This window comes from Trichomycterus rosablanca, chromosome 12 (genome assembly GCF_030014385.1).
Source record: "Trichomycterus rosablanca isolate fTriRos1 chromosome 12, fTriRos1.hap1, whole genome shotgun sequence".
In the NCBI taxonomy this organism is placed as follows: Eukaryota; Metazoa; Chordata; class Actinopteri; order Siluriformes; family Trichomycteridae; genus Trichomycterus; species Trichomycterus rosablanca.
The window spans coordinates 34,675,277-34,703,167 of record NC_085999.1 but is presented as its reverse complement, the minus strand read 5'-3'; the positions used below and the strand labels follow the sequence as shown (position 1 = coordinate 34,703,167).

Sequence of the window (27,891 nt, the reverse complement as noted above, 5' to 3'; positions counted from 1 at the left end):
TTTTGTGCTTTGTGATGATCTCATGATGTCTTTACTGCATTTGTTCTTTGCTTTACGTACGAGTTCCAGTTTCCTTTGAACTACAGTGGTACCTTAAACTCAACGTCAGTTGGTTCTGGGAGTGGTGTCGAGTTTAAAAGACGGTGAGTTTCAAGGTATTTTTTCCCATAAGGTTGTATGGGAAGCCTGTTAATGCGTTCCATGGTCCCGTTTTAGGATAATGTAAAATAATGGGGTTGTTTTTGACACTTATACACTGAAAATAACACAAATATAAGAGACAAAAACACTTGACAAAAAATACAATAAAACCTGCTCTTTAGCTTTACTCTATTGTTTCTTAATGCTTCTTAATCGTATAGATGCTTGATCTTGGAATACCGTATTCCTTAGCGAGTTCAGTAAAGGCACATTCACATGAGAAGTAGCAAAATAGCTTTGGCGCTGCTGTGCCATTATTTCCTGTGAAGTGTGACGTACACAACGCTTAATGTAACTTATTGTACTAAAACAACAAGCAAGGAATTTCATTAGTGGAGAGAACTCATGATCAGTAATAATTAAGAGAGGTTTAGTGTTCCTGTGTCGTTCTTTTAATACATTAAGTCATATTAAGCTTTTTTAAACAGTAAGTGTTTTAGACTCTCTGAAAAGCCGATTCTTACAATTTCTCAGCGCCTCGAGCTGTAACACAAGTTTAAAAGTGAAACAGTGAGGAAAATCCAGATAAGCAGAGATACATGCAGAGCTTTGAGAGTGAACTTGATGGTCATTCCACACAAATGCAGATTTGTCTCATATTCACACTTCGATGACGTTTTACTGCACCGTTCAAGCCCGAGCACTGAACAAAGCGACAGTCGCACAAACGTCGAGTTTAAAGGAAACATTAAGTTTAAGGGGTCAAATTTCTCGATGAAGGTTGTCGAGTTTTTAAATTTTTGAGTTTAGGGGACGTTGAGTTACAAGGTACTTCTGTACTTTTATCTCCACTTGCTCTAAGCCTTGTTTTCCAGCTCTAGATGTCAGTCCTTGGTTTGCTTGGTTTTATCCGTTTTCCTGGAGTTTCAGAGCGGATTTACCGCAGTAATCCTCACAAGCATTTTGGCTCCTGTTATGTTTTCATAAGCGCGATTCTCAGATAGCCTTTAATGAAAACAATAGCGTGTTTCTACATTTTCTGCCCCCGGCACCCTACAGTGAAGCAGCAGTGTGATGATTTAATGGTAAACAGAGTGTGTTGGCGACGATGCCAGGCTGTAAGAACAGCACTTGGAACGGCAGCGTGATTATCAGGCCAGATGATTCATGCCGTATTAGTTGGAGCTATTCCTGTCCCGTTTGCTTTAAGCAGGAGCGCAGTGCGTGTCCACGTGTGTAATTCGATCTATTAGGGCTGTCATCGTCCGCATGATGAAGATCTCGCACTCCGAGGGTGCCGCCTTTTCGTGTTAGGATGTGACCTAAAGCCAGGTTTTAGAGGCAAATGCCAACTGGGGTGACAATCAAGCTGCAGCTTCTAGTGTTTGAAAATGCAACGCTGGGACACTGCTCAAATTTAGACCCCACTCAGAATGTTAAGGGCACAGGGCCCATTCAGAGACAGAGGCAGTGTGGGAGATTTATAAAAGATTAATTGACTACAAAATAATTCTGCATTGACCTGAAAGGTCAGTTGATGGTGCAGTGGCATTTTACATCTAGACCTTGATGACCTGTTTCAGTCTGGCACTTTTTCTGACATTCTGTTTCCTCTTAAAACATAGTCAGGGGTGTGTGTGTGTGTGTGTGTGTGTGTGTGTGTGTGTGTGTGTGTGCTGAGTTGATTCTAGATAGTGGGAGGGCAGCAGACAAAAAATCATAATGCCCTTTTGAATATTTTTAGGACTGTTAGCAGTACAATAATAGTTTTTTTTTTACCACCTTTATCCTGGTCAGGGTTGCTGCAGGTCCAGTTTCACACACCGGACACCGGACTCCAATCCGTCGCTGGGCCTCTGACACCTGACCATGAACTTGTCGGACGTACCATTTCAAAACCACAGGCATCCTTACAGGGTTGCCCCCTGTATGGCTACATCAGCATTTATTCTGTTTAAAAAAAAAGGCTTTTTACAAGATTGGAGTATGCCTGTGGAAATTATTGACCACAGAATTAAAAAAAAATAAACATTCCTCAGACTGGGCACTCATATTTGGCAAGACCTTGCTCACAGTTGACATTCCAGTTCATTCCAAAGGTGCTTTATAGGAATACGGTCAGGGATTTGTGCAGACCATTGGAGTTTCTCCACACTAAACTCATCACAAGCATTTTTCTGGACCTCACTTTGTCCACATGGGTAGAAATGGGTGTGGCTGAAAGGCCTAAACACATACTTTTGTCTGTATAGTGTGAATAGTGCTAGTTTGATGGCAGCTATTAGAACTGAGCCAAAAGCCTAACAATGAAAAAGATTAGATGTTATGGACCTTCACAAATTAGGAATGAGACTTTTCTGATCAATGTCAGGTCTGTCTCCACTGGCTGTGCCACCATGCTGGCATCAAAATTTCTCTAATTATTGTGGTATATTGTGGCTGGCGCTCAAATAGTGTAGCGGTAAAATATGCTAACCCACTACAGCTGAGATCCGGAGTTTGAACCTCAGCGGTGCTATCACTCGGTCATGTGTCTACACAGACATTATTGGTTATGTCTGGAAAGGGTGGTGGGTTTAGCTGCCTAGCCATTAGGAATGCACTTTCAGGTATGTATGCAAACCAGAATGATCCACAGCTGCAACCTGTTAATACGGAAGCAGCCAAAAGAAAAAAAATTATGATATATTTTCCCAGCTTCTATGCCCAGTTCATCAGTCTTAGGAAAACTCCACCATTCTTCACAGCTGTCACTATAGTAGCCAACCATGTTGTTCTCCTGGTATCTATAAAACCCAGAGTTTTACAATTAGACTGACTGTTAGATTTCTAACCCCCGGAAAATGTATTTCAACTGCTCCATAGACCAACGGCAGTGTGCTTTATTGCTCTTGTAACTTTTAGGCAATGGAACCTAATCCATGAAGCTTCTCATGAACAGATGTTGATGTTGCTCCCAGAGGCAGTTGCCAGTGAGCATTCCCAGTTAAAACTGAAATTCTTATAGATTTTAGTGCTCGATGGTCCTCTTCTGTGTGGCTTCAGGGCTGAGCTGTTTCCACTTCACAGTATCAGCACTTACAGCTGAGCAGAAAATCAACAAACCGATTTGTTCAGAAAGGCGACGACGTCCTGTAATAATTTCATATTCACCATCACTTGGGTATTTTCATGACTGTACGCACCCATAGTAATTAATGATGTATAGATAGCTGAAATCACTCATTAAAAAGGTGTCTACATGCTGCTCAGGTGGCGCAGCGGTAAAACACACTCTAGCACACCAGAGCTGGGATCTCGAAAACATCGTATCGAGTCTCGGCTCTGCCTGCCGGCTGGGCTGAGCAGCCGCATGAACAACGATTGGCCTGTTGTTCATATAGGGGTGGGATATTAAGCCAGATAGGGACTCTCTCAGACCTCTGCTGGCTGATTGATGCCGCCTGCACAGAGACGGGAAAAGAGTGCTGTCAGGGTGTGTCTCTCCGTACACAGTGCTGATCCACATTGCACATTGCACAAAGTGTAGGTGACAAAAATGCATATGGCTGCTGCCCACATGTCGGAGGGGGCGTGGGTTAGCTTCATCTCCTCAATTAGAGCAGGGATTGGCATTGGTAAAGAGGAAGCATGACGCAAAACGGAGAAAAAGGGGAGAAAATGCATTAAAAAAAAATAAAATAAAAAGTGTCTACATACTTGTAACCATGTTCTGTAGCTCTAGAGTTGAGGTTGAGTTAAAACAAATGCTCATTCATGGTTCAGGATGAGTACGCTGCGAAAACATTCAGTTTAATAGAAACCATCTGAGTTCTTCTTGTGCCGTTGGAAATCATCTCTAATCAGTCCAGTGTTTCTTTCATTGCTGTTTTTTTACCTGTTTACCTGGTTAGTTACATGTCTTATATGAATTCGTCATGCTTTGTCCTCAGTGACCTTAATCGCAGAGATCTTAATGACCAGGGAAATATGAAGTCATGCCCGCCGTGTCTGTTTCTCCGTGTGCAGAGGCTTAAGAGGCCTGTAAGCCATGTAATAATATCCACGCCCGGCTTTAAGACTCACGGTGCGGCACGGCTGATGTCATTCTCCTGAAGCACGCTGGAACCAGAACATCACTTTATACTGCATGTGGAGCAAAAACATGAAATATAGAGTGCTCAGATTTCACTATTGTACCAGTCAGAGCGGGGGGTAGAGAGGGGGAACATGCTCGCCGGGGTACGATCTATGTCCAACCTTTTCATTTTTTTTATTTTTAGAAGTAAGGATGCCAAATGTGGGCGGCACGGTGGCTCAGTGGGTAGCACTGTCACCTCACAGCAAGAAGGTCCTGGGTTCGATCCCCAGACGGGGTGGTCCGGGTCCTTTCTGTGTGGAGTTTGCATGTTCTCCCCGTGTCTGCGTGGGTTTCCTACGGGAGCTCCGGTTTCCTCCCACAGTCCAAAAACATTCAGTCAAGTTAACTGGAGACACTGAACTTCCCTTTAGGTGAATGTGCGTGTGTGTGTCTGCCCTGAGATGGACTGGCGCCCCGTCCATGGTGTTACTGTGTGCCTTGCACCCATTGAAAAGCTGGGATAGGCTCCAGCAAACATTGTCGGCGTTTAGCAGACGCCTTTATCATAGGGATTTACAACACTGGGACAGTATACAGTCTGAGTAATTGAGGGTTAAGGGCCTTGCTCAACGGCTCAACAGTGACAACCTGGCAGTGGTGGGGGTTTTGAACCGGCAGTCTTCTGATTACTAGTCCAGTACCTTAACCGCTAGGCTACACAGCCCTCCTATAGACAGTAAATATATTGAGATTACATTTGGCATCCACTCTCTCTCTCATTGTAACCAGAGTTTTTTTTTGTTTGGAGTTTGCATGTTCTCCCAGTGTCCATGTGATTTCCTCTGAGTGCTCCAGTTTCCTCCCACAAGTCCAAAGACCTGCAGTCAGGCCAAGAGTAGCTACAAAAAGTGCGCTGTGTGTGTGTGTGTGTGTGTGTGTGTGTGTGTGCAGAAGGTAAATTAGCTGCTGCAGGTTGCCCCAGGTTGAAAAAAAGTGAATGAGTGAGTAAACAAATGAGTAAATGTGTGTGTGTGTGTGTGTGTGTGTGTGTGCGTGTGTGTGTTTAATGGATTGGCACCATTTATGCTTGTGTTTCTGCCCTGTGCCCAGCGTTTATGGGTGGTACAGGACCAAATGCAACGAATAAATAAATGGCCGCACATTCAGAATGTTACCCAGAATGTTTAAAGCTATTTGGATCTCATATTTGTCTAGAGTTCATATATTTATACCCCCAAAACGTATCCCAGCAATCCATCAGTGAGCAGAGAATCTATTTATATGATAATTAATACAATCATTAAAAAGATCGTTCAGCCTGAAAACATTTTCCCATGAATGACGGTTATTAAATGATTGTCTAGTCAAATTATTTTAACAAGTGTCTTTAATATTCAAATCATCATGCTAGCCCACCACTGCTGAGATCCGGGTACAAATCTCACTCACTCACTCACTCACTTTCTTAACCGCTTATCCAGTTAGGGTCGCGCTGGGGGAGGGGGGTGGGTGTTGGGGTGCTAGAGCCTATCCCAGCTTTTTAATGGCCGCCAGTACATCGCAGGGCAGACACACACACATACACACCCATTTACCTATAGGGCAATTCAGTGTCTCCAATTAACCTGACTGCATGTTAGGTTCCGCACAGAAAGGACCCGGAGGACCCGGAAAAAGACCCGGACCGCCCCGCCTGGGGATCGAACCCAGGACCTTCTTGCTGTGAAGCGACAGTTCTACCCACTGAGTCACAGTGCCCCCCTAAGACAAATCTTATAAAGTTTAAAGGATTTACTCTAACTCACTCACTCACTCTCTTAACCGCTTATCCAATAAGGGTCGGGGGGAAGGTGTTGTTCTGGAGCCTATCCCAGCTTTTCAATGGACGCAAGGCACACAGTAACACCCAGGACCATCTTGCTGTGACGCGACAGTGCTACCCACCAAGTCACTGTGCCACCCTTGGTACAAATATTATAAAGTTTTTTTTTATTATGAACCCAGGACTTAAACACTGAGCTACCGTTCAGATTTGCTGATTTAATTGACCACGGCTTTACCACTAAGTCTTTGACTCATGTTGGAACAATAAAGATCCTTAGAAATATGTACATGAATACAGTGGCTTAGATTTAATTGGGATGTTTTTAATTCCAGTGGCTTAATAACGTTCGTATTCAATACATCACATTTCAGTGGTTCATGTCCTTTATTTATCATACACACTGGGTTTCTACAGCCAAACGTTCAGCAAAGCTAAAATATGTTTACTACCGCATGGTCACTATTCATCTTCTCTTTTTATTTATCCTGGAACTAATTTCTCTAATGTTTCTCTTTCTTGGCCTTCGATGCTTTCAGTTTTTTTTTTATTAACACTGGCCTTTCACACATTTTTGAGCTGTTAGTCATGAAAGGCTTCGCCGGAGATTTCCTTTTTCTGTGCTGAAATGTTTTAATTAAAGCGGCTGATCGAGTTCAGTACTTCACTGATAAGGAGGTTTTAGTGGGTAAATTTATAATCCTGTGCTGTAGTAAAAATTAATAAAGAATAAATGTATGTGATGGCAATCTTTAAAGCTGCTGGGGGTAAAGGGATCAGCCAAACCATTAAAACCACCTCCTTGTTTCTACACACATTGTCCATTTTATCAGCTCCACTTACCATATAGAAGCACTTTGTAGTTCTACAATTACTGACTGTAGTCCATCTGTTTCTCTGCATGCTCTGTTAGTCTCCTTTCATGCTGTTCTTCAATGGTCAGGGCCACTACAGAGCAGGTATTATTTAGTGGTGGGTCATTCTCAGCACTGCAGTGACACTGACATGGTGGTGGTGTGTTAGTGTGTGTTGTGCTGGTATGAGGTTTTTAAATACCTCACTGTCCCTGCTGGACTGACAATAGTCCACCAACCAAAAATATCCAGCCAGCAGTGCCCCTTGGGCAACGTCCTGTGACCACTGATGAAGGTCTAGAAGATGACCAACTCAGACAGCAGCAATAGATGAGCGATCGTCTCTGACTTTACATCTACAAGGTGGACCAACTAGGTAGGAGTGTCTAATAGAGTGGACAGTGAGTGAACACTGTATTTAAAAACTCCAGCAGCGCTGCTGTGTCTGATCCACTCACACCAGCACAACACACACTAACACACCACCACCATGTCATTGTCACTGCAGTGCTGAGAATCATCCACCACCTAAATAATACCTGCTCTGTGGGGGTCCTGACCATTGAAGAAGAGGGTGAAAGCAGTCTAAAAAGGTATGTAGAGAAACAGATGGTCTACAGTCAGTAATTGTAGAACTACTGTACATAGAAGTGCTTCTATATGGTAAGTGGAGCTGATAAAATGGACAGTGAGTGTAGAAACAAGGAGGTGGTTTTAATGTTATGGCTGATCAGTGTATATTAATAGGGCTGGAGCTATTGGGAAATACAGTATAAAGAAAGCCAAGACATGTACAGTTACTCCCAATTCTTAAGATTTTTAAACTGGCAACAGGACAGACAGCCATCATGAGTTGATGATACCTAGGTGAAACATTTTAAAAGTAATTCTGGCATGACTTTGAAAGTTAAAATAAAATCAGATTAATATAGTCTTGAGTTTAAATAGCTTTGAATAAAAAGCCCTACTGAACAGATTTGGAATGAACTGGAACATCAGTGTGAGTACCAAAACATTTGTAATTGCTTTAGTTTTCTGGGAGAAGTGCCAGAGAGAAAACGAAAAAACGAGCAGCCCCCGAGAATCTATGGCTGTGTCCCAATCCACATTGTTCAGTGCTGGTTACATGAGAATTTAGAACACAACCTTTGTCGTTGTAATTTTTTTTAATGCTATGACATACTGTTTGTTGTTTGTTTGTTTATTAGGATTTTAACGTCATGTTTTACACACTTTGGTTACATTCATGACAGGAAAGGTAGTTACTCATTACACAAGGTTCATCAGTTCACAAGGTTATATCGAACACAGTCATGTACAGGTTAGAGTCTCCAATTCACTTCACTTGCACGTCTTTGGACTGTGGGAGAAAACCCACGCGGACACGGGGAATACATTTACATTTTCAGCATTTAGCAGACACTTTAATCCAAAGCGACTTACACAATGAGTGGAACACGATGAGCAATTGAGGGTTAAGGGTCTTGCTCAAGGACCCAACAGTGGCAACTTGGTGGTGGCGGGGCTTGAACCGGCAACCTTCTGTTTACTAGTCCAGTACCTTAACCACTGAGCTATCACTGGCCCCACTGGCTATCACTGCTAAGCTAAACATGCAGACTGGAGATTGAACCCAGGACCTTCTTGCTGTGAGGCGACAGTGCTACCCACTTAGCCACCGTGCCCATGACATACTGATTAGTATATTAGTACATTTTATGTCGTTTGAGACTTAATCTTTAATTGTGGGGGGAAAGTAACCACACCAACGGTGCTTATTATGCATTTTTTGCATTTTCTAAAAGAGCAGGGGTGCCAATACTTCCGGTCATGACTGCAGCTCAGGATTTTTGGATTAATAAGCGTGGTCAGGGGGCGGCATGGTGGCTCAGTGGGTATCACTGTCGCCTCACAGCAAAAAGGTCCTGGGTACGATCCCTAGGTGGGGCGGTTCGGGTCATTTCTGTGTGGAGTTTGCATGTTCTCCTCATGTCTGTGTGGGTTTCTTCCGGGAGCTTCGGTTTCCTCCGACATCCAAAAAACATGCAAGTAAGGTGAATTAGAGATACAAAATTGTCTGTGACTGTGTTTGACATTAAACTTGTAAACTACCTGACCTGTCATGAATGTAACCGAAGTGTGTAAAACATGACGTTAAAATCCTAATAAATAAATAAATAATAGTGGTCATGAAAAACTCCCATTTTCACACTGTTTTTCTGTAACGTGTGTGTGTGTGTGTGTGTGTGTGTGTGTGTGTGCATGTGTGTGCATGCATGTGTGTGTGTGTGTGTGTGTGTACATAGCTGTATTATTCCAGCAGTACAGGTCGAGTTGATCCCAGATGAGCGTCTCTGCCTGATTGGAGTGTGTTTTCTTTTGTGCTGTTTTTCCTGTTAAAGAGGTTAATGAGGGGGAGGACCACAGCAGTGCAGCTCGATAAACGTTCACTGGCTTTTAATTGCCTTTTTATATCCCCCTCACACTTCAAAACACACACTTCATGTTTGTGACGGCATAAACCTGTTCCTTATAAAAGCCCAAAGCTGCCGATGGCCGTTCTTGTTTAGTCTTTTATCAGGGTGAGCGCAGGTTTGCTTATAACAATCACACCATCTCACTGCATCAGGAGCTTCATCAGCTGTGTGTCAGGAATGTTAATGAGTTTTCCTTGGAGGTTGTTATTTCTTATTACTTAGGGTGACCATACGTCCTTTTTTTCCTGGACACGTCCTCTTTTTGGGACCTAAAAATGCATCCGGTCTGGGATGTTTGGGATTCGGCTTTTCTAGTCTGCACTCGCTATTCTATGTGTGTGTGTGTGTGTGTGTGTGTGTGTGTGTGTGTGTGTGTTTAAACTGATTTCAGCTTTGTTGTTAGGTTGTTCTTTTTCAGTTTTTGCATTTCACACCACGAAGCATCACAACAGCTGCAGATCAATGGACTGAATGTCTGTTTTGTAAAAAAAAAACTTTCCCTGATTCTGAAAAAGTGCAAACATTTTAACAAATGCTGTTGTCAGCACTGTGATGCCACTGGAAAGGAATAAGATTATCTGGCCATGGTCCTGGTTTTCGCTCCTTGGCAAGCCAAGTCCATTTGGACATGGTCATTCTTGGCATGATGGTGGTGGCATGGTGGTGCAGTGGGTAGTGCTGTCGCCTCAGAGCAGGAAGGGCCAGGATTTGATTTCCCATGTTCATTTCTGCTTGGATTTTGCTCAGTTTTCCTCTCACAAGTCCAACACATGCACTCAGGCCAGTTTGAGCTACTGACCCATCATGAGCCTGACCAGGATAAAGCCGTGGTAAAAAAGCACAGTTCATAAACTCATAGAAGCACTGGACAAGCGTGCTCAGGTGGTGCAGCAGTGTATTACACAAGCCCACTACTGTACTATCTGCGGTCCAGGCGTCCTGACAGATGTAGAGAGGGGGTGGTCACCCTGATAGCAGTACTCACAGGCTTTGGAGACGACTAAAAAGTCACAATCAACCACAAAAAACGAAAAGATCTACATTTTATGCTTTTATATTTTATATACAAGTTGTTCTTTCTCATCAGAATAAAACCACTAACCCCACATTAATTGTGGATCATTGTTCTCTACACTGTTTACTGGTGTCTTCATTTCAAATCATTTCGTTACATCTCCTTTTTCATCTAAATTAGCATTTCCTAACGAGCTACAGTCTCTAATTTCTATCACATAATAACGGTTGACCATAATTACCACTTACAGCAGCTTTTAAAGATCAAAACACAATTAAAAGGCAGTACAAGGCATGTAATGAGCTACGGCTTTAGTATATTAAACGCCAATGCCTGATAGACTGTGCACACAAATTACGAGAGCATGGAGGCGCTTTGCATTGCACCTCATTACTTTCGTAAATCTAGCCCATCTCCTTGGTGTTAGAAATTAATGATGAAGATGATCGTTGTGCTAATCAGATCTTCTGCAGTTCCTCGTATCGGCGCAGCAACAATAGCTAGACCTTCGGCGTAATGACCTTCGAGGGCTCAGCCCTACAGTTTAGCTCAGGGTTTGATGTACGGTAATAATGAGATACATAAAGAAATGGAGCAGAGAGACCGAGAGCTATCACACATTTATTCTTCAACGATCTTCCTGAATTTCACTCACCAGCTCTCAACTGGAAATTTACATTTTTATTACGGAAAAAATTGCCACCCTGAATAATTTCCATTTCCATTTACAGCATTTAGCAGACGCTGTTATTCAGAGTGACTAACATGAGTCTAAATATTAATAATAAATAATAATTAAATAGTAGTATTTATAGTACTATCAGTAATTTAAGTATATAGTATAATAAATACAATTTAAACTGTAGGGTGGCACGGTAGCTCGGTGGGTAGGCCTGTTGCCTCACAGCAGGAAGGTCCTGGGTTTGATTCCCAGGTTTAGAGGTCCAGGTCTCTGTGTGGAGTTTGCATGTTATTCCTTTGTCCGTGTGGGTCAGTCCAAAGACTTGCAGTCAGGTTAATTGTGGATTTCTTCTGGCCTGCCGGGTGCCTACACAGACATTATTGGCTATGTGCTAAAGGGGGGATGGCTAAAGGTCCCAGACAAATTGGTGCCCTGTCTGGGGTGTGATCCTCTCTAGTTGTTGGTGTTTCCTGGGGAAGCCGGACCCACCGTGAAAATGAAATGAAATGAAAATGAAATGAGCCTGAGCACTCGGGCGGAGCTGCAGGATAACACACTGACCCACCAGTGCTGAGATCTCGAGCTCTCAAGTTTAAATCTAAGTTGTGCTATTAGCCAGCCAGGCGTCTACATGGACACACGTTTGGCTGTGTGTCTGGAGGGGGAGGGACAATGGCTGAAACAGGATTCTTTGTTATCGGTGTAAGTGCGACCTCTGCAGACCAGATGAGGACTCTGCACGGGGGGCGGCTGATCACAGATGGCAGTGCATGGCTCTCTGCAAGTAAAATTGTGTTCTGTGAGACTCCTGGCAGGTGAAAAGAAGTGATTAGCGGAGAGATGAGTGCATGACAGCCTTGGCTTTTTTCTTTTCCAGGAAGGGTGGGTATTAGCAGCGATGAGAGAGAAATAAGCTCTGATCAAACTTATCAAATAGAAAAACATCAAACACATTGTCAGATTGTGCCAGTGCTGCAGACGTTTACGGGGGGTAACAAGCCTGCAACCACTTTTCATTTGAATAGGTGGTCAATGAGCATAGATTCAGAAGGTATATTCCTAAAAGTACCGCCTCAGTAACAAGCACAGTTACATCCCAGTGCTCCAATTTCACAAAGTGTATTGCATAATATATAGTATTTGAAGTAAATATTAGTATTATTATAGTTATCACACTCAGGGGATTGTGATAGGGCAATCAATGCGCCAGAGCGGCTCAGAGCAATCGCTTTGCAAAGATTCATCCTGATTGCCAGCCTGCGAGTGAAATCCAATGGGATAAAAAGCACATTTATTAACGATAACTTTATCCGTTGGCAGCCAGTGCTTTCAGAGTTGTGTTAATGGTTAAAAAGTCTACTGCTGTGCTTCTTGGCTCCTGTAGTGCAGCAGATTAAACAGCACTTTGCAGTGGATTTATTAGCGAGTAGAACTCCTGAAATGTTAAATGTTAGCCAGTGGTGGAGCATGAGGGCCTCTTGTTTTCTCTTTTCCTCTCGTTTTTCCGCAGCCGTGGCTCTGATGGATGCTCTCGCTGGTACGGTGTGAAGTGAAAGATCTGCCTGCTGTCTAAACACAGATTGGTTGGTGTTTAGATCTGTTTGGCGTTATTAGGTGTTGAAGAAGACTCACAGAACCCTGCTGCTTTGTCTCCTTAACATTTTTTTCCTTAAACTGAAGGAAGGCCTGAAAATAAAATTTTACTTCTTGTTCCATTAGCTGCCAAAATTCAGCACTGAGCAAAAAACTGTTTATCTCATTTGGATTTAATTGCCAGACAAAAGTGACTTTTAGGAACTGTACGCGAAGTCTGGTAATTATGAGGACGACACGGTGGCTCGGTGGGTGTCTCTCACAGCAAGAAGGTCCTGGCTTCGATTCCCAGGTGGCGCTGTTTGGGTACTTTCTGTGTGGAGTTTGCATGTTCTTTGTCATCAGTGCACTGATGTGTGGATGTGTGCTTCCAAGAAGAATTCTTCATCAAGAATTGTTGCCTCTTGGTACCCCATCCTAATACTTTATTATTAGACTATTTACCCAATTAAAAAAAAATGCCTGTACCACTAGGGGGAGTGTGCCAAGGAGTTAAAAATGCCCCCACTAATAGTTAAGAGTGGGTGGCAGAAATTCGCCCCTCTGGAAAAAGTGTGTGATGCTCTGTGATAAACCTGGTGTCCAAATTCTACTTCAGCACTGAGAAGAAAGACAATCTGCAGGTTATACGAGGGATCTTCAAAAAGTTTCTGCACTTTTATATTTGGGTTGGAAACAGTGAGGGTGGGAGGAGTAGTAATCGTTTGTGTCTGAGAGACTGAGAGAGCTTATAGTCTGGATTTAGCTCCATCTGATTTCTTTCTTTTTGGACGCTCAAAGAAGCTTTAAGGGGAAGAAGATTTTCATGTGATGATGATGTGAAAGCAGCGCTGCATCAGTGGCTACGCGCTCAACCAAAAACTATTTTTGCTGACGGCATTAAAATGTTGGTACAATGCTGGGAAAAATGCATCTGAAGGCGACTGTGTAGAAAAGTGATGTGATTTGTTTTAAAAACGGTAGGAAACCTTTTGAAGAACCCTCGTATAAATGGTCAATGACTAAATGAATCAGGTTAAAATGGAAAACAATACAGCTTAGATCAAAAGTATCACATTATCATTCTCTGTGTCCTACAGGAAGTTCCTGCCACACTAACACACTCCCGGCGCTGGTACGTACCCCTCCTCTGATGATGCAGTCGACACTGGATATGAAGCCATTTGTGTCCTTTCCAGTGGACGGATCATCACCTGTCGGTCTCTTCGCCAATTTCAACATGGTATTCAATCTTCTTCCTATATATTCATTTGTCTCCTTTTCTATCAACCTCTGCCTCTGGGCTCCTTGGTGTGATGATAATAAAATGTGAACATTTCTCATTTCCTGAGTATCGAGTGGAACAGCGCCTCGTGATTCTTCACTGTGGTTGATTGTCAGTTTATATACAGTGTATCACAAAAGTGAGTACACCCCTCACATTTCTGCAGATATTTAAGTATATCTTTTCATGGGACAACACTGACAAAATGACACTTTGACACAATGAAAAGTAGTCTGTGTGCAGCTTATATAACAGTGTAAATTTATTCTTCCCTCAAAATAACTCAATATACAGCCATTAATGTCTAAACCACCGGCAACAAAAGTGAGTACACCCCTTAGTGAAAGTTCCTGAAGTGTCAATATTTTGTGTGGCCACCATTATTTCCCAGAACTGCCTTAACTCTCCTGGGCATGGAGTTTACCAGAGCTTCACAGGTTGCCACTGGAATGCTTTTCCACTCCTCCATGACGACATCACGGAGCTGGCGGATATTCGAGACTTTGCGCTCCTCCACCTTCCGCTTGAGGATGCCCCAAAGATGTTCTATTGGGTTTAGGTCTGGAGACATGCTTGGCCAGTCCATCACCTTTACCCTCAGCCTCTTCAATAAAGCAGTGGTCGTCTTAGAGGTGTGTTTGGGGTCATTATCATGCTGGAACACTGCCCTGCGACCCAGTTTCCGGAGGGAGGGGATCATGCTCTGCTTCAGTATTTCACAGTACATATTGGAGTTCATGTGTCCCTCAATGAAATGTAACTCCCCAACACCTGCTGCACCCATGCAGCCCCAGACCATGGCATTCCCACCACCATGCTTGACTGTAGGCATGACACACTTATCTTTGTACTCCTCACCTGATTGCCGCCACACATGCTTGAGACCATCTGAACCAAACAAATTAATCTTGGTCTCATCAGACCATAGGACATGGTTCCAGTAATCCATGTCCTTTGTTGACATGTCTTCAGCAAACTGTTTGCGGGCTTTCTTGTGTAGAGACTTCAGAAGAGGCTTCCTTCTGGGGTGACAGCCATGCAGACCAATTTGATGTAGTGTGCGGCGTATGGTCTGAGCACTGACAGGCTGACCCCCCACCTTTTCAATCTCTGCAGCAATGCTGACAGCACTCCTGCGCCTATCTTTCAAAGACAGCAGTTGGATGTGACGCTGAGCACGTGCACTCAGCTTCTTTGGACGACAAACGCGAGGTCTGTTTTGAGTGGACCCTGCTCTTTTAAAACGCTGGATGATCTTGGCCACTGTGCTGCAGCTCAGTTTCAGGGTGTTGGCAATCTTCTTGTAGCCTTGGCCATCTTCATGTAGCGCAACAATTCGTCTTTTAAGATCCTCAGCGAGTTCTTTGCCATGAGGTGCCATGTTGGAACTTTCAGTGACCAGTATGAGAGAGTGTGAGAGCTGTACTACTAAATTGAACACACCTGCTCCCTATGCACACCTGAGACCTAGTAACACTAACAAATCACATGACATTTTGGAGGGAAAATGACAAGCAGTGCTCAATTTGGACATTTAGGGGTGTAGTCTCTTAGGGGTGTACTCACTTTTGTTGCCGGTGGTTTAGACATTAATGGCTGTATATTGAGTTATTTTGAGAGAAGAATAAATTTACACTGTTATATAAGCTGCACACAGACTACTTTTCATTGTGTCAAAGTGTCATTTTGTCAGTGTTGTCCCATGAAAATATATACTTAAATATCTGCAGAAATGTGAGGGGTGTACTCACTTTTGTGATACACTGTATATATATTCGGGGCATGAAGTTCCAGTGAGGATATGTGTGAGATCTGCATTTCTGCAGGACCACCAGAGAATCTGATTCAGCTGTCTGATATTTTAGTCAAAGTCTTTGCCCAACAGCTCTGTTCTTTTATAAGTAAATAACTAGCATGATGTATTTCAGGAGGCATTATAGTACAAAGTCAGCCGGAGCTAAAGTGCTAAATATTCTCCTGCTAGCCTCAGGTCATGATTATTTTGTTTTGTTTTTTTGCTCTTTGCCTTGTGAGCAGCATTAGACACTTTCATTTGTATTATTTATTTTCCCCCCTTTTTCTCCCAATGTAGTAATTTCTAATTCCTGATTGTTACTCTATTTTGAAGAAGGTATGAAGTATGAAGAAGGAAACATAAACACTTCAGCTTAAGATAACATCCAACACTGCTTAAAGCATTTATGTTTTGTCAAGTTAGAACAAAATGTGAAGTCAGCCGCCTGTAATCACATCACTCCTGAAATGATGAAGTCAGAGTGGGATATTCTCTCTCAGAGTCGTTTCCTTCATCTTTATTTGAAGGTGATGAAGGCTAGCTGTAGCATTATCATCCAGGTTTGTGTATGTGTGTCTGACGGACACTCCCCAGTGTCACCCCCCAACCATCGATTAAACTGGAGTCGGGCAGCTTGAGGGGCAGTGAAATCGATTTGAGCTTTTATCTGGCTGGAGCAGGCACACTGACCGATGTCCAATCTCATCTTAAAGGGATAAAAGTCCACCAGAGTTTTGAGATTTCTTCAACTCTGGGTTGTCAGTTCTTATTCTGTCATTCTGCCCTCTCTCATTTCTTAGAGGAGTCTCTGTCTGTGTTCCTCGCCTTGCTTTGTTTGCTGCTGTCTCGGGAAATAAATTCACATTTCAAGCATTCTTAGTAACTCTGTATGAATGTGCCATAAAACTGATTTTATAAAAAGAAACTTAGTAGTTAATATATACCGATCAGCCATAACATTAAAACCACCTCCTTGTTTCTACATTCACTGTCCATTTTATCAGCTCCACTTACCATATAGAAGTACTTTGTAGTTCTACAATTACTGACTGTAGTCCATCTGTTTCTCTACATACTTTTTTTAGCCTGCTTTCACTCTGTTCTTCAATGGTCAGGATCCCCACAGGACCACTACAAAGCAGGTATTATTTAGGTGGTGGATCATTCTCAGCACTGCAGTGACACTGACATGGTGGTGGTGTGTTAGTGTGTGTTGTGCTGGTATGAGTGGATCAGACACAGCAGCGCTGCTGGAGTTTTTAAATACCGTGTACACTCACTGTCCACTCTATTAGACACTCCCACCTAGTTGGTCCACCTTGTAGATGTAAAGTCAGAGACGATCGCTCATCTATTGCTGCTGTTTAAATTGGTCATCTTCTAGACCTTAATCAGTGGTCACAGGGCGCTGTTGGCTGGATGTTTTTGGTTGGTGGACTATTCTCAGTCCAGCAGTGACAGTGAGGTGTTTAAAAAAATCAACGCTGTTGTGTCTGATCCACTCATACCAGCACAACACACACTAACACACCACCACCATGTCAGTGTCACTGCAGTGCTGAGAATGATCCACCACCTAAATAATACCTGCTCTGTGGTGGTCCTGTGGGGGTCCTGACCATTGAAGAACAGCATGAAAGGGCTTAAAAAGCATGCAGAGAAACAGATGGACTACAGTCAGTAATTGTAGAACTGATAAATGGAGCTGATAAAATATACGGTGAGTGTAGAAACAAGGAGGTGGTTTTAATGTTATGGCTGATCGGTGTGTGTGTGTGAACATTACCATGGCATTGCATTAATCATACGAACTGGGTGAAAAGTGGCAGGCTTTTTTTTATCAGAAAACTGCTGAAAATCTCATGGAGGAAGATGATCACACAGGCAAGCAAATCATGCATGTATGGGCACCTGGCTGGGTAGATAGCACCGTCTAAGATTCAAACTCAAGAGCTTGAGCTAGCTTATTACATTGCTGTGGTACCTAGACACCACATATGATTGATTTTATATGCATGTTAGCACTGGGTGTGGCTGTTCACATACTCCTGGCTATATTGTATACATAGTATGTGTTGCGTGGTTGGTTTTGTAACGTGACAATAATATTCACCCATCACCATGCGTACGACAAACCAGTAATGCGTATCAGTGTTTTTTTTTCTTCTAAAAAATGTCTTTGTGAACGCAGCCTTAGACGAAAACTGTTGGCTGAGGGCTGTGTGAAGACGCTCAGTCTCGCTGAAGATAAAACCCAGCGTTGATTTGAATCGAAATGGTCTGAAAGCTGTAAAAAGAACAGTGCGTGAGAAACACTCTCCTTGTGGGAGATGAGTAGAGATGCGCCTTGTTGCATTTCGGCGTTTTTATGTAGTCAGTAATCAAGCCAGCATGTTAGCTGCTCCGTAATGCTACACATGAATACAAGGCTGTTAGTAAGCAATCTCTTCTCCTCCTGTCTCTGGTCCTTTATGTCCTTTTCTGTCTCTCTTCATCTCCTCTCAGCGTCCACGCGGTTCTGACCCGGCGTGACCCGTGTTTAGCCGTAAGTGCTGTCAGCTTCTTGAACGCTCTCCGCCGTCCAGCTTCATGTCTGAAAAAAAGAGAAAGAAATCTTGTAATTGCTGCATAGCTGTCAGACCAAATCAAGTGGAGCTCCAAGCTGCAATCACGCCGCTGTGAAACTAACATAATTACACGGCCTCCCGAAGTTAATCACCGACCGTCTTTAACCAGCCGCAAAGAAACAGATGGTTATGTAGCGACGTGTCTGATTTTCTGGGATTTTCTCTGCATATCCGCACAATGAAAATTACAATTTTTATAGAGCTTTTCTCACACCAAGGTCATGACAATTTACACAGAAAAAGAAAAAAATCAAAGGAAAAGGGACGAATATTTGAGAGACAGTGGAATGTTTTTATCTTAGATGAGATATTAAGATATACGGGTCAAAATCTGACATACCTGTTTTGTATTTTTTTGCAAATAAATGATTTAGACACGTCCTTTTTTTGTTCAAAACAAACTATCATTAGTTGGAGTTTAATTGGGGTTTATTGTGGGTTTTTAAACATGTAACCAGATCAGGATGATTCATGTGATGGTGTTGAAAGCTCTACAATAACGTTTAACCCTGTTACATGGCCTCCTAATTTCAGTTAGCAGTTATGATTGACTACATCTGGCGACTTGCATTTACAGCACTTAGCAGACGCTTGTATCCAAAGCGACTAGCAATTGTACTGAATACAATGCAAGCAACTGAAAATTGAGGGCCTTGCTCAGGGGTCCAACAGTGGCAACTTAGCAGTGACGGGGCTTGAACCATTGACCCTTTTATTGCTATTTCCATCACTACCACAGCCCACCACTGGCTATTCTGTGCCATTTAAATAGGACTAGTTTATTTTAGACCATGTTATACCTGGTTTGATTTCCAGGTGGAACAGTCCGGGTCCTTTCTGTATGGAGTTTGCATGTTCTCCCCGTGTCTGCATGTCTGTGTGGGTTTCCTCCGGGAGCTCCGGTTTCCTCCTACAGTCCAAAAACATGCAAGTGAGGTAAATTGGAGATACGAAATTGTCCATGACTGTGTTTGATATTAAACTAAGAGCTGATGAATCTTGTGTAACCAGTAACTACCTGTCCTGTCATGAATGTAACTAAAGTGTAAAACATGACATTTAAATCCTAATAAAAGAATTATAATTATAGCAGTTGGTGGAGTTTAAAAGCAATATGTGTAGAAACTTTGGGTTAAACTCATGTATCAGCTGAATGACTTTGGGCTCAACTTATGTAGCAGCTTACTGGCTATGAAGTTGATTTATGTAGCAGCTTTGGGACTTTTTGCTTGGCTTGTGTAGCAGTTTGGGGACTTTGTATTTAACTTGTCTAGTAGTTTAAAAACCTTCAACTTAACTTGGACTTAAATTGCAATTTGAAATGCCAGCCTGAGGACTTGAGTTGATGTGTAGGAGCTTAAGGACTTAGTATTGGTCTTGTCTATTACCCTTATGACTTGGTATTGGTCCTCTGTAGCAGCTTTAGGACATTTAATTTGACTTAAATTTAAAAGCAATTTATTGACTTTGGATCTTTGGTCTTGTGTAACAACTGAGGGACTTAAAGACTTTGTATATGACTTGTGTTAAATATTCTGGACATTTGATGTTTGACGTACATGACACCTTATGGTCTTTGAACTCCTGTGTAGTAAGTAATGTCTAGTTCACACTGCATAATTTCCGCCCTCGGCTTTCAATCTATGTGTGAGGTACTCAACAATTCGATCCAAACGGCTCCCCGAGTGCTCGGCAACTGAAGAGAGATATCTAGTATGTCAATATCTGGATCTGAGTTGCTCAACTGGCAATGAGTGCTATGTTGAACAGCCAATGTAATATAATGTATATATAATATAGTTTATATCAGAATACGTCGGCACACACACACGTTTTACAGTATTTCTGAGCTTATTGTTCTCTACAAAACACCAACGCTGCATTGCAAAAAATATTTATTAACCTCCAACTCACTATAGAACAATCCATGCTGCTCGCATTGCCAAATCCACTTAGATTCACCTGGCATTAGGGACATTTAATTAGACTTACATTTTAAAGCAACTACAACTAACAACTAAGGAACTTAAGCATCCACTTGTGCAGCCCAAGGACTTTGCATATGACTTGTGTAAAAGATTCTGGACATTTGACGTTTGCTGTACATGGCACGTTATGGTCTTTGAACTCCTGTGTAGCCAGTTAGAGACACACTTGGTCTGGATCTGAAAGATAAGATGATTTGGATTCCACTCATCCTTGACACCTGATGATTTAAACCTTGACTTGAGGGTAACAGACATGACAACAATTGTCAGTAACCACAAGGTTCTGGGATTGAACCCTGCAATTTTCAGACCCTTAAGCTAGAACCTTCACTCAGATAGAGCTGTTTGCTGAGGAATGTGTGTAAATGAAACATTTACAGCCCAGACAGTAGAGAGGGAATTGAAACCTTTTTCTTTTAAGAATACATGGTGTGTATTTTTGGAGTCTTGGGGCAGAGAGTGCAGCCGTTCATCAGGCCGTTGATGATTTCGCGGATGAGCAGAGAGCCGAGATGAGGGATGAAGTAAAGGTGATTGCAGTGCACTCCGTTCCCAGTCTTTCTTTCTTTTTTTCTCTCTTTTCTGTGGTTAGAATCGATACTATCAGGAACAGCGCAGACTCGGCTCGGAGATCACTCATGGCCAAGGTCATGGATCATATCTTCACAAGTTTCCACTACCATCATTGTAAAAGGCTGAAACGCAGAGAGAAAAACAGACCCAGAGAAAGAGAGAGAGAGAGAGACTGAATTGAGTGTTCTCTATTTCTAGAAAATAATAAGTAGACTGATTATAGAGATAAAACAGGGTGATCATGAAATGAGATGTGCAATGAGGCAAAGAATAAAATAATGATCTTTTCTTATGCTGATTATTCTTTCATTCCTCGTGTGATGTTTACAGCGCTCTTAATAGCATCATTTAATTATTCATGTGATGATGACTGCTTTATTAATAATACACATTATGTGGCAAAAATGTGGCATTTGTGCCAATCAAGCACCCACTGAAAAACAGAAAAAGAAATGTAGAGCAATAGAGAGAAAAAGAAGAAGGATAAAAATAATTCTGGATGTAATTCATGGCAGTCTTGGGATTTTAATGATATTTATAACTTTTTGGAATTAAGTGATTGATCAGGAAAACTTGTGCCTGGGCTCCACTGCCGTCCAAATAATAAATGATATGGAACGCAGATAATTCCAGGAGCTGAGCCAATTCACAGTGAAATAACCAGTCCAAGCAGAATCCATATTGGATTTATTCAGTCTGCATAAACGTTATTACATTTCTTTGTGATCAATATCACTATATGGACAAAAGTATTGGGACACCCTTTCTAATTTTTGATTCAATGTGTTTCAGCCACAAGAATTGCTAACGTGTAATGAATCAGTTTTTTAAAGGAAATTATCTGCTCTCAACTTTGCAGCAACAGTTTAAGGAAGGCTCTTTCCTGTTTCAAATCAAGCTCTATAAGGATGAAGAAAGGCTTGGGCTGCATCCCAAATCGCATACTTAAACAGTACGTACTAAATTGGAGGCAGTGCGCACTGCTCAGGCGGTAAAGCAGTATGCTCTTTCAGTATGCAACCTCGAACTTACTACGTCCGCCATCTTACCAACATCACGTGATGCGTTAGCCGAATGCAGTAGCCGACTGCATTTTTTCACCTACACGAGGCGAGTTCACATGCCGATCAGCCCTGTGCATGGAGAGACACACTCTGATCAGCATTATTCCTCAACTCTGTGCAGACGCCATCAACCAGCCAGCAGAGTAATTGCATCAGTTCTGAGGTCCCTATTTGGCTCCCTAACCTTGCATGAACAACAGTCAAATGTTGTTCAAATAGCCGCCCAGCCGGAATACGATGTATTAGAAATCCCAGCTCTGGTGTGCTAGCGTATTTTACTGCTGTGCCACCTGAGCGGCCTCAATCATAACATTTTTAATGTTTGTCTTACTCTGTTTTCCGCCATCTTTCTTCTTCGCCACGAACACCTTTGCGTCTCCAAGTAAATTATGGGATAGATTATCAGACCGTAAGTTTGCATTGTTTGCATACTCAAAAATGGCTGCCCATTTTTCATGGTCATCCGGGTACTTTTCGCATACTGTTTAATGAATACTACAAATTCGGGCACACTACCCGCTCACGCGTACTGCTTTCACGTACTGTTAAGTATGGAAGTATGTGATTTTGGAGGCAGCCCTTCTGTGTCCTGAACAGAGTCCTGACCTCAGCCCTTCTGAACAGATTTGGAATGAACTGGAACATCAATTGAGGTTTTACTGACCAACATTAGTGCCCATGGTGGCTCGGTGGGTAGCACTGTTGCCTCACAGCATCAAGGTCCTGGGTTCGATCCCCAAGCGGGGCGGTCCGGGTCCTTTCTGTGCGGAGTTTGCATGTTCTCCCCGTGTCTGCGTGGGTTTCCTCCGGGAGCTTCGGTTTCCGCCCACAGTCCAAAAACATGCAGTCAGGTTAATTGGAGACACTGAATTGCCCTATAGGAGAATGTGTGCGTGTGTGTGTGTATGTGTGTGTGTGTGTGTGTGTGTGTGTGTGTGTGTGTGTCTGCCCTGCGATGGACTGGCATCCCGTCCAGGGTGTTACTGTGTGAAAAGCTGGTATAGGCTTCAGCACCCCCCTGCGACCCTAATTAGATAAGCGGTTAAGACAGTGAGTGAGTGAGTGAGTCAACATTAGTGCCCAGCCATGCAAATGCTCTTTTGACTGTATGGGCACAAATTCCCACAGACATACTTCAAAGTCTTGTGAGAAGGCTTGTTGTAGCTGAAAAGATCACATAGACGTCACTCCTTTTAATAGCATTTGTTTTTGAAATGGGATGTCCAACAAGCTTATGGTCAGGTCATATAGTGTACTTTGAGATAAGGTACTTTTATCATTAACTACTAACAATTAGTAGATGTGGTATCATGTATGATTTGGTCATGAGTGTAATAAGTTTTTTGCGATGCCATTAAGACACTTTCCACATGTCGTGTCACGTCTGACCCTTGTTTAAACTTTCTCCTTTTTTCCCTCATATTTGTATTTTTTTCTCGTTGACGTGTCCTCTCTGAATGACGGTCATGTCACGCTGATGTCCACTGGATATTTTTCCACCTGCACACACAGGAAATGATTCTGTGTGTGTGAACAAGTTCTCTTTAATGACAGGAGGTCAGTTCAGATCAGATTTTCCTCATTTTCATTTCCAGAACATCAGCGAGAGAGAACAAGAATCATTTCCATGTTTTCATTTGGCAGCTGTTTTTGTCCAGCGGGACGAGTAATCTAATCTCAGAGCACAAGTGAGGTCTGAGGAAACGGTTCACTCAGAAATTAAATGCACACTGTTTTTTTCTAATCAGTCAGTCAAGACGTTTTTTTTTTGTTTTGTGCTAAAGCAGTATGTTTTGGGATTTGAACTTATGACCTTCCTGTCAGTCGCAACAGTATTAATCACAGTCTAAGAGCTGGAGCAAATGTCATCTGTTATAAACCAGTCCCTAAACTACAATTGACTACAAAATAGCTAGTTGTCTTTATATTTAATTGAGTAATACTAGGTTTTATTCTTTAAATTTAGAACTATAATGCAGATGTGGCCCTCGGTGTAAATGAGTTTGACACCCCTGCTTTAAAGGATCATTTAAATGGTGTACTGATACAGAATTATTTAAAAACAGCTGTTTATGGTTTTTTTGTTATTGATTTTTACTGCTTTGGCTTCTATACTCACTATAAAGTGTGTAACTTGTCCACATAACTCAGGAGGAAACTTGTGTCATGTTGCTTTTACTGGTTTTATTGATTTCGAGTAGACTCTCGAGTAGTCCATGACCCATCCTAAATGTCTTCTGAGGACTAGGGTTCTGAGACACACATCTCAGCAAGATTTTACTTACAGAACATTAAAACTTACTGACCGTTCAAACAACAGAGAGTGGACGGGACGGTTAGATTAACTCTCATTGATTGGTGCTGCTCATTTTGATAGAGTGCTGCATTAGTGACCTCGACAGCACTCAGGTCACTTACTGAGACACCGTTCACCCCACCACACACATACACACTCCTGTGTTGAGCATTCTTTCTCCTAAATGCATCACCAACTCTCTCCAGAGATGCTGTTTTGCCAGTAATAACATCCTAGAGAACAGGGTATAAATTATTCAAAATGTACACTATGTGGCCTAAAGTATGTGGACACTAAAAATATGCTTGATGGACATTCCATACCAAAATCATTCTCATTCTCTTTCTCATATTTCTCATTTTTCAAAATTATGCAACTCAGGACACTGTTCTTGTTGTGGTCATGGTGTTATGGTCAGTGAGTCCAACACCATCCAGACATCCAACACTTGGTACAAGGCAGATTTACACTGGACAGGAATTTGGTTCATTACTGTCTATCACACTCCTAACCACTGTTTTTCACTTTTGCACTCGAATATGGGTAGAATTTTTAGTTTATAAATCTAAGATTACAGAATGTTTAAGTTACAACATTTTGTAAAAACACAATGAGCAGGTAAATTAGTAACTGGTGAAGAATCATGATTGATTATGAAGAAGGATCCACCAAAGGCTCGGTCTACAAGCAGTAATGGGTCCAGACTCACCATTTTGTACCAAACGTTGTACAAGAATTGTCATTCAGTTCGAAAACAACATTTATAAATGTAAGATTGCAAATAATTTAGGAATTTTACCATCTACAGTACATAATAATGTGAAAAGGTTTTGTAAACCCACAGAAATCTCAGTCTAAATTGGGCAAGACCAAAAACTACACTTCCGTGTGAGACCTTTGAGCCCTAAGAGAGAATCAGATGAGAAACCACCATGCTACGGCGATAAATATAGCCACAAAAGCTTAGGAGAACTTCAGAAAAATATTGTCACTTAACACAGTTCAACACTGCATCAAGAAATGCAACCTGAACGTCAAAGAGTAAGCCGTACATCAATTCTATACCCAAGGTGGGGCTTGAACCAGCAACTTTCTGGTTACTAGTCCAGTACCTTAACCACTAGGCTACAACGTCCCTACACACATAAATAGATAGTCGATTATATCTATCGATCTATCTATCTATCTTGATTACTAAAGTATATACATAAATGTGCCAGAGTTCTCTGGGCCTGAGCTCATCACTGATGGACCAAAATACATATATAAATATATATGGGGGGGACCATTAAAAAGGGAATTATGGCAAATAAAAGAGGTGGCCAAATGAATAGAAACAAAGTAATAAATGAATGATGCAAAAACGTCCACAGCCCTCAATGGAGAAAGTGCATAGGATAGTGTAAGGACAGTGCAGAACTGGAAATGGATGTCACAATATAACAGGCTGTTCCAGCCAACTGAGACAAGCCAGATCTCAGATAAAGGAAAGATAAGACACTTTTAGAATCTCCCAGGTTCCCACAATGCATGATCGGAATCCCTACCTTATTAACTGGTGCACCCTGTAGCCCCGTACATCCGGTATATTTTAAATACAGTGAAATCAAATCCCCTTCACATCTATTTTCTCACCTTCCGTCTGAATGTAACCCATACCCAGTGTCCTCTCTTCTTCTCTCTATTGTTGGCCTCCGTCACACCCTCTGTATCGTCTCTCCTCTTTTTGTGTGGGTACGTTCCATCTAAATTCCCTCCCGGCTGTATCTTTTTCAGATGGATCCGGTCCAGAAAGCTGTAATCAACCACACATTTGGAGTCTCCATTGCCCCGAAGAAGAAACATGTGATAACCTGCAACATCTGCCAGCTGCGCTTTAACTCTGACGTGAGTGTTTTACCAGCTTCTGTTTACTTGTGCTCGTGTTGTGTTCTGTCGTTTTCTGTATTGAAAAGTCAGTTGATCTTTTCTTAATTCATGAAACAGTAGTTCATTCTGACATTTATTAGATTCAAGATTCAAGAGATTCAAGAGAATCTCTTGAATCTTGAATCTTGAAAAGTCAGTTGATCTTTTCTAAATTCATGAAACAGTAGTACATCCTGACTTTTATTAGCACATATAGACTTAAAAAAGTAAACACCCCCCTCTAAATCTAACTTTTTTAACATGAGGAATTTTCCTAGCATGAGATTTGTATTCATATTTAAATCAGTAAATTATAGGTATTTAAATTATTTGGTACTTTATAGCACCACCTTTGGCCACTGCGGTAAAAACATGCACTGGAACCAGAGTTGGGATCTCGAATACATCGTATCTAGTCTCAGTTCTTCCTGCCGGCTGGGCAGAGCAGCCACATTAACAACGATTGGCCTGTTGTTCAGATAGGGGTGGGATATTAAAAAGCCGGATAGGGTCTCTCTCTCTCTCATAACTAATGCAACTACGACCTCTGCTGGCTGATTGATGGCACCTGCACAGCGATAGGAAAAAGTGCTCTCAGGGTGTGTCTCTCTGTACACAGTGCTGATCCGCACTGCACTCGTCAAAGTGTAGGTGACGAGATGCATACGGCATGCTGCCCACGTGTCGGAGGGGGCGTGGGTTAGCTTCGTTCTCCTCAATCAGAGCGGGGATCGGCATTGGTGGAGAGGAAGCATGATGCAATCGGGCAATTGGACGCGCTAAAAGGGAGAAAAAGGGGAGAAAATGCATAAACAAAATATATTTTAAAAAATTACAGCAAGTATTTTTATCTTGAGTGTTGGTGAGGTTCTGCCCACTGTAGCCTGTCTGTTTCTGGTTTTGGCTGACTGGTGTGGTAACCGTTGTGGTTTTCTATGTTTTTTCTGTTGTCATCTGCCTCAAGGTTCCATGCCCGTTGTTTTCTAAGATCCTCGATCTTTTCTGCCCACCATCACCATGACCTTTCTCATCAACAATACTAGCAGATGTTTTTTGTTTCTGTTTGACAGTTTTTCTGTCTGATCTGTCAGTGTTGGCATCATTATTCTGTTAAGGTATTTATGCTTTGTGGTAGATCAGGTTAATCTTGAATAGATGTGTCTGGAAAGTCTCAAGAGTAAGGAACATAGCATGATGGAGCAATTTCCATTCTCTGTGAAAACCCATTCCAAGTTCTTCAGGTTAGTTGGCGACCCCTGATCAGTGTACTGCAGTTTCTCAGTACAAATGTGGGATGTGATTAAGATCAGCGCTCTGACTTGGCCAACCAAGTACTGAATCAGTGATCAGTCAGTAGGGTTTGGTTTATTTTGGATCTTGTTTTTTAAATGCAAGGTTTCATTCCAGTTTAGACTTTTTATACAAGATTTAAGAGTCTTTATTGTTATTTCAGCTCTATACAAGTACATAAAGGAAACAACGTTCCTCCAGGACCAGGGTGCAAGTACATCTATTTACCATCAGTCCTGGGCAGATTTCCATTCATTACTGCTGAATAACATTTTTGCTACCACCATCATATTTTACATAATTGATAGTGTTACATACTTGATGCGTCTATAATTGTAGCACACATAACACTTTGAATTCCAGCAAAAAGTTAAACCTTAGTCTTGTTTTATTACAAGACAGTTCTGTAATGGACTTGATCTTGTACAGTGGTAATCAGAAT

The 27,891-nt window shown here is 42.1% G+C and overlaps 1 protein-coding gene across 1 annotated transcript in view; it reads left to right on the top strand.

Annotated features, from left to right (window-relative positions):
* The window catches only part of znf385b (zinc finger protein 385B), a 169,668-nt gene that overhangs the window by 101,316 nt on the left and 40,461 nt on the right, over nucleotides 1–27,891 (top strand). Inside the window, exons 4-5 of the mRNA XM_063006133.1 lie at nucleotides 13,724–13,866; nucleotides 26,028–26,138. Coding sequence (XP_062862203.1) covers nucleotides 13,724–13,866; nucleotides 26,028–26,138 — 254 coding nt within the window. The remainder of the gene's footprint in view (nucleotides 1–13,723; nucleotides 13,867–26,027; nucleotides 26,139–27,891) is intronic.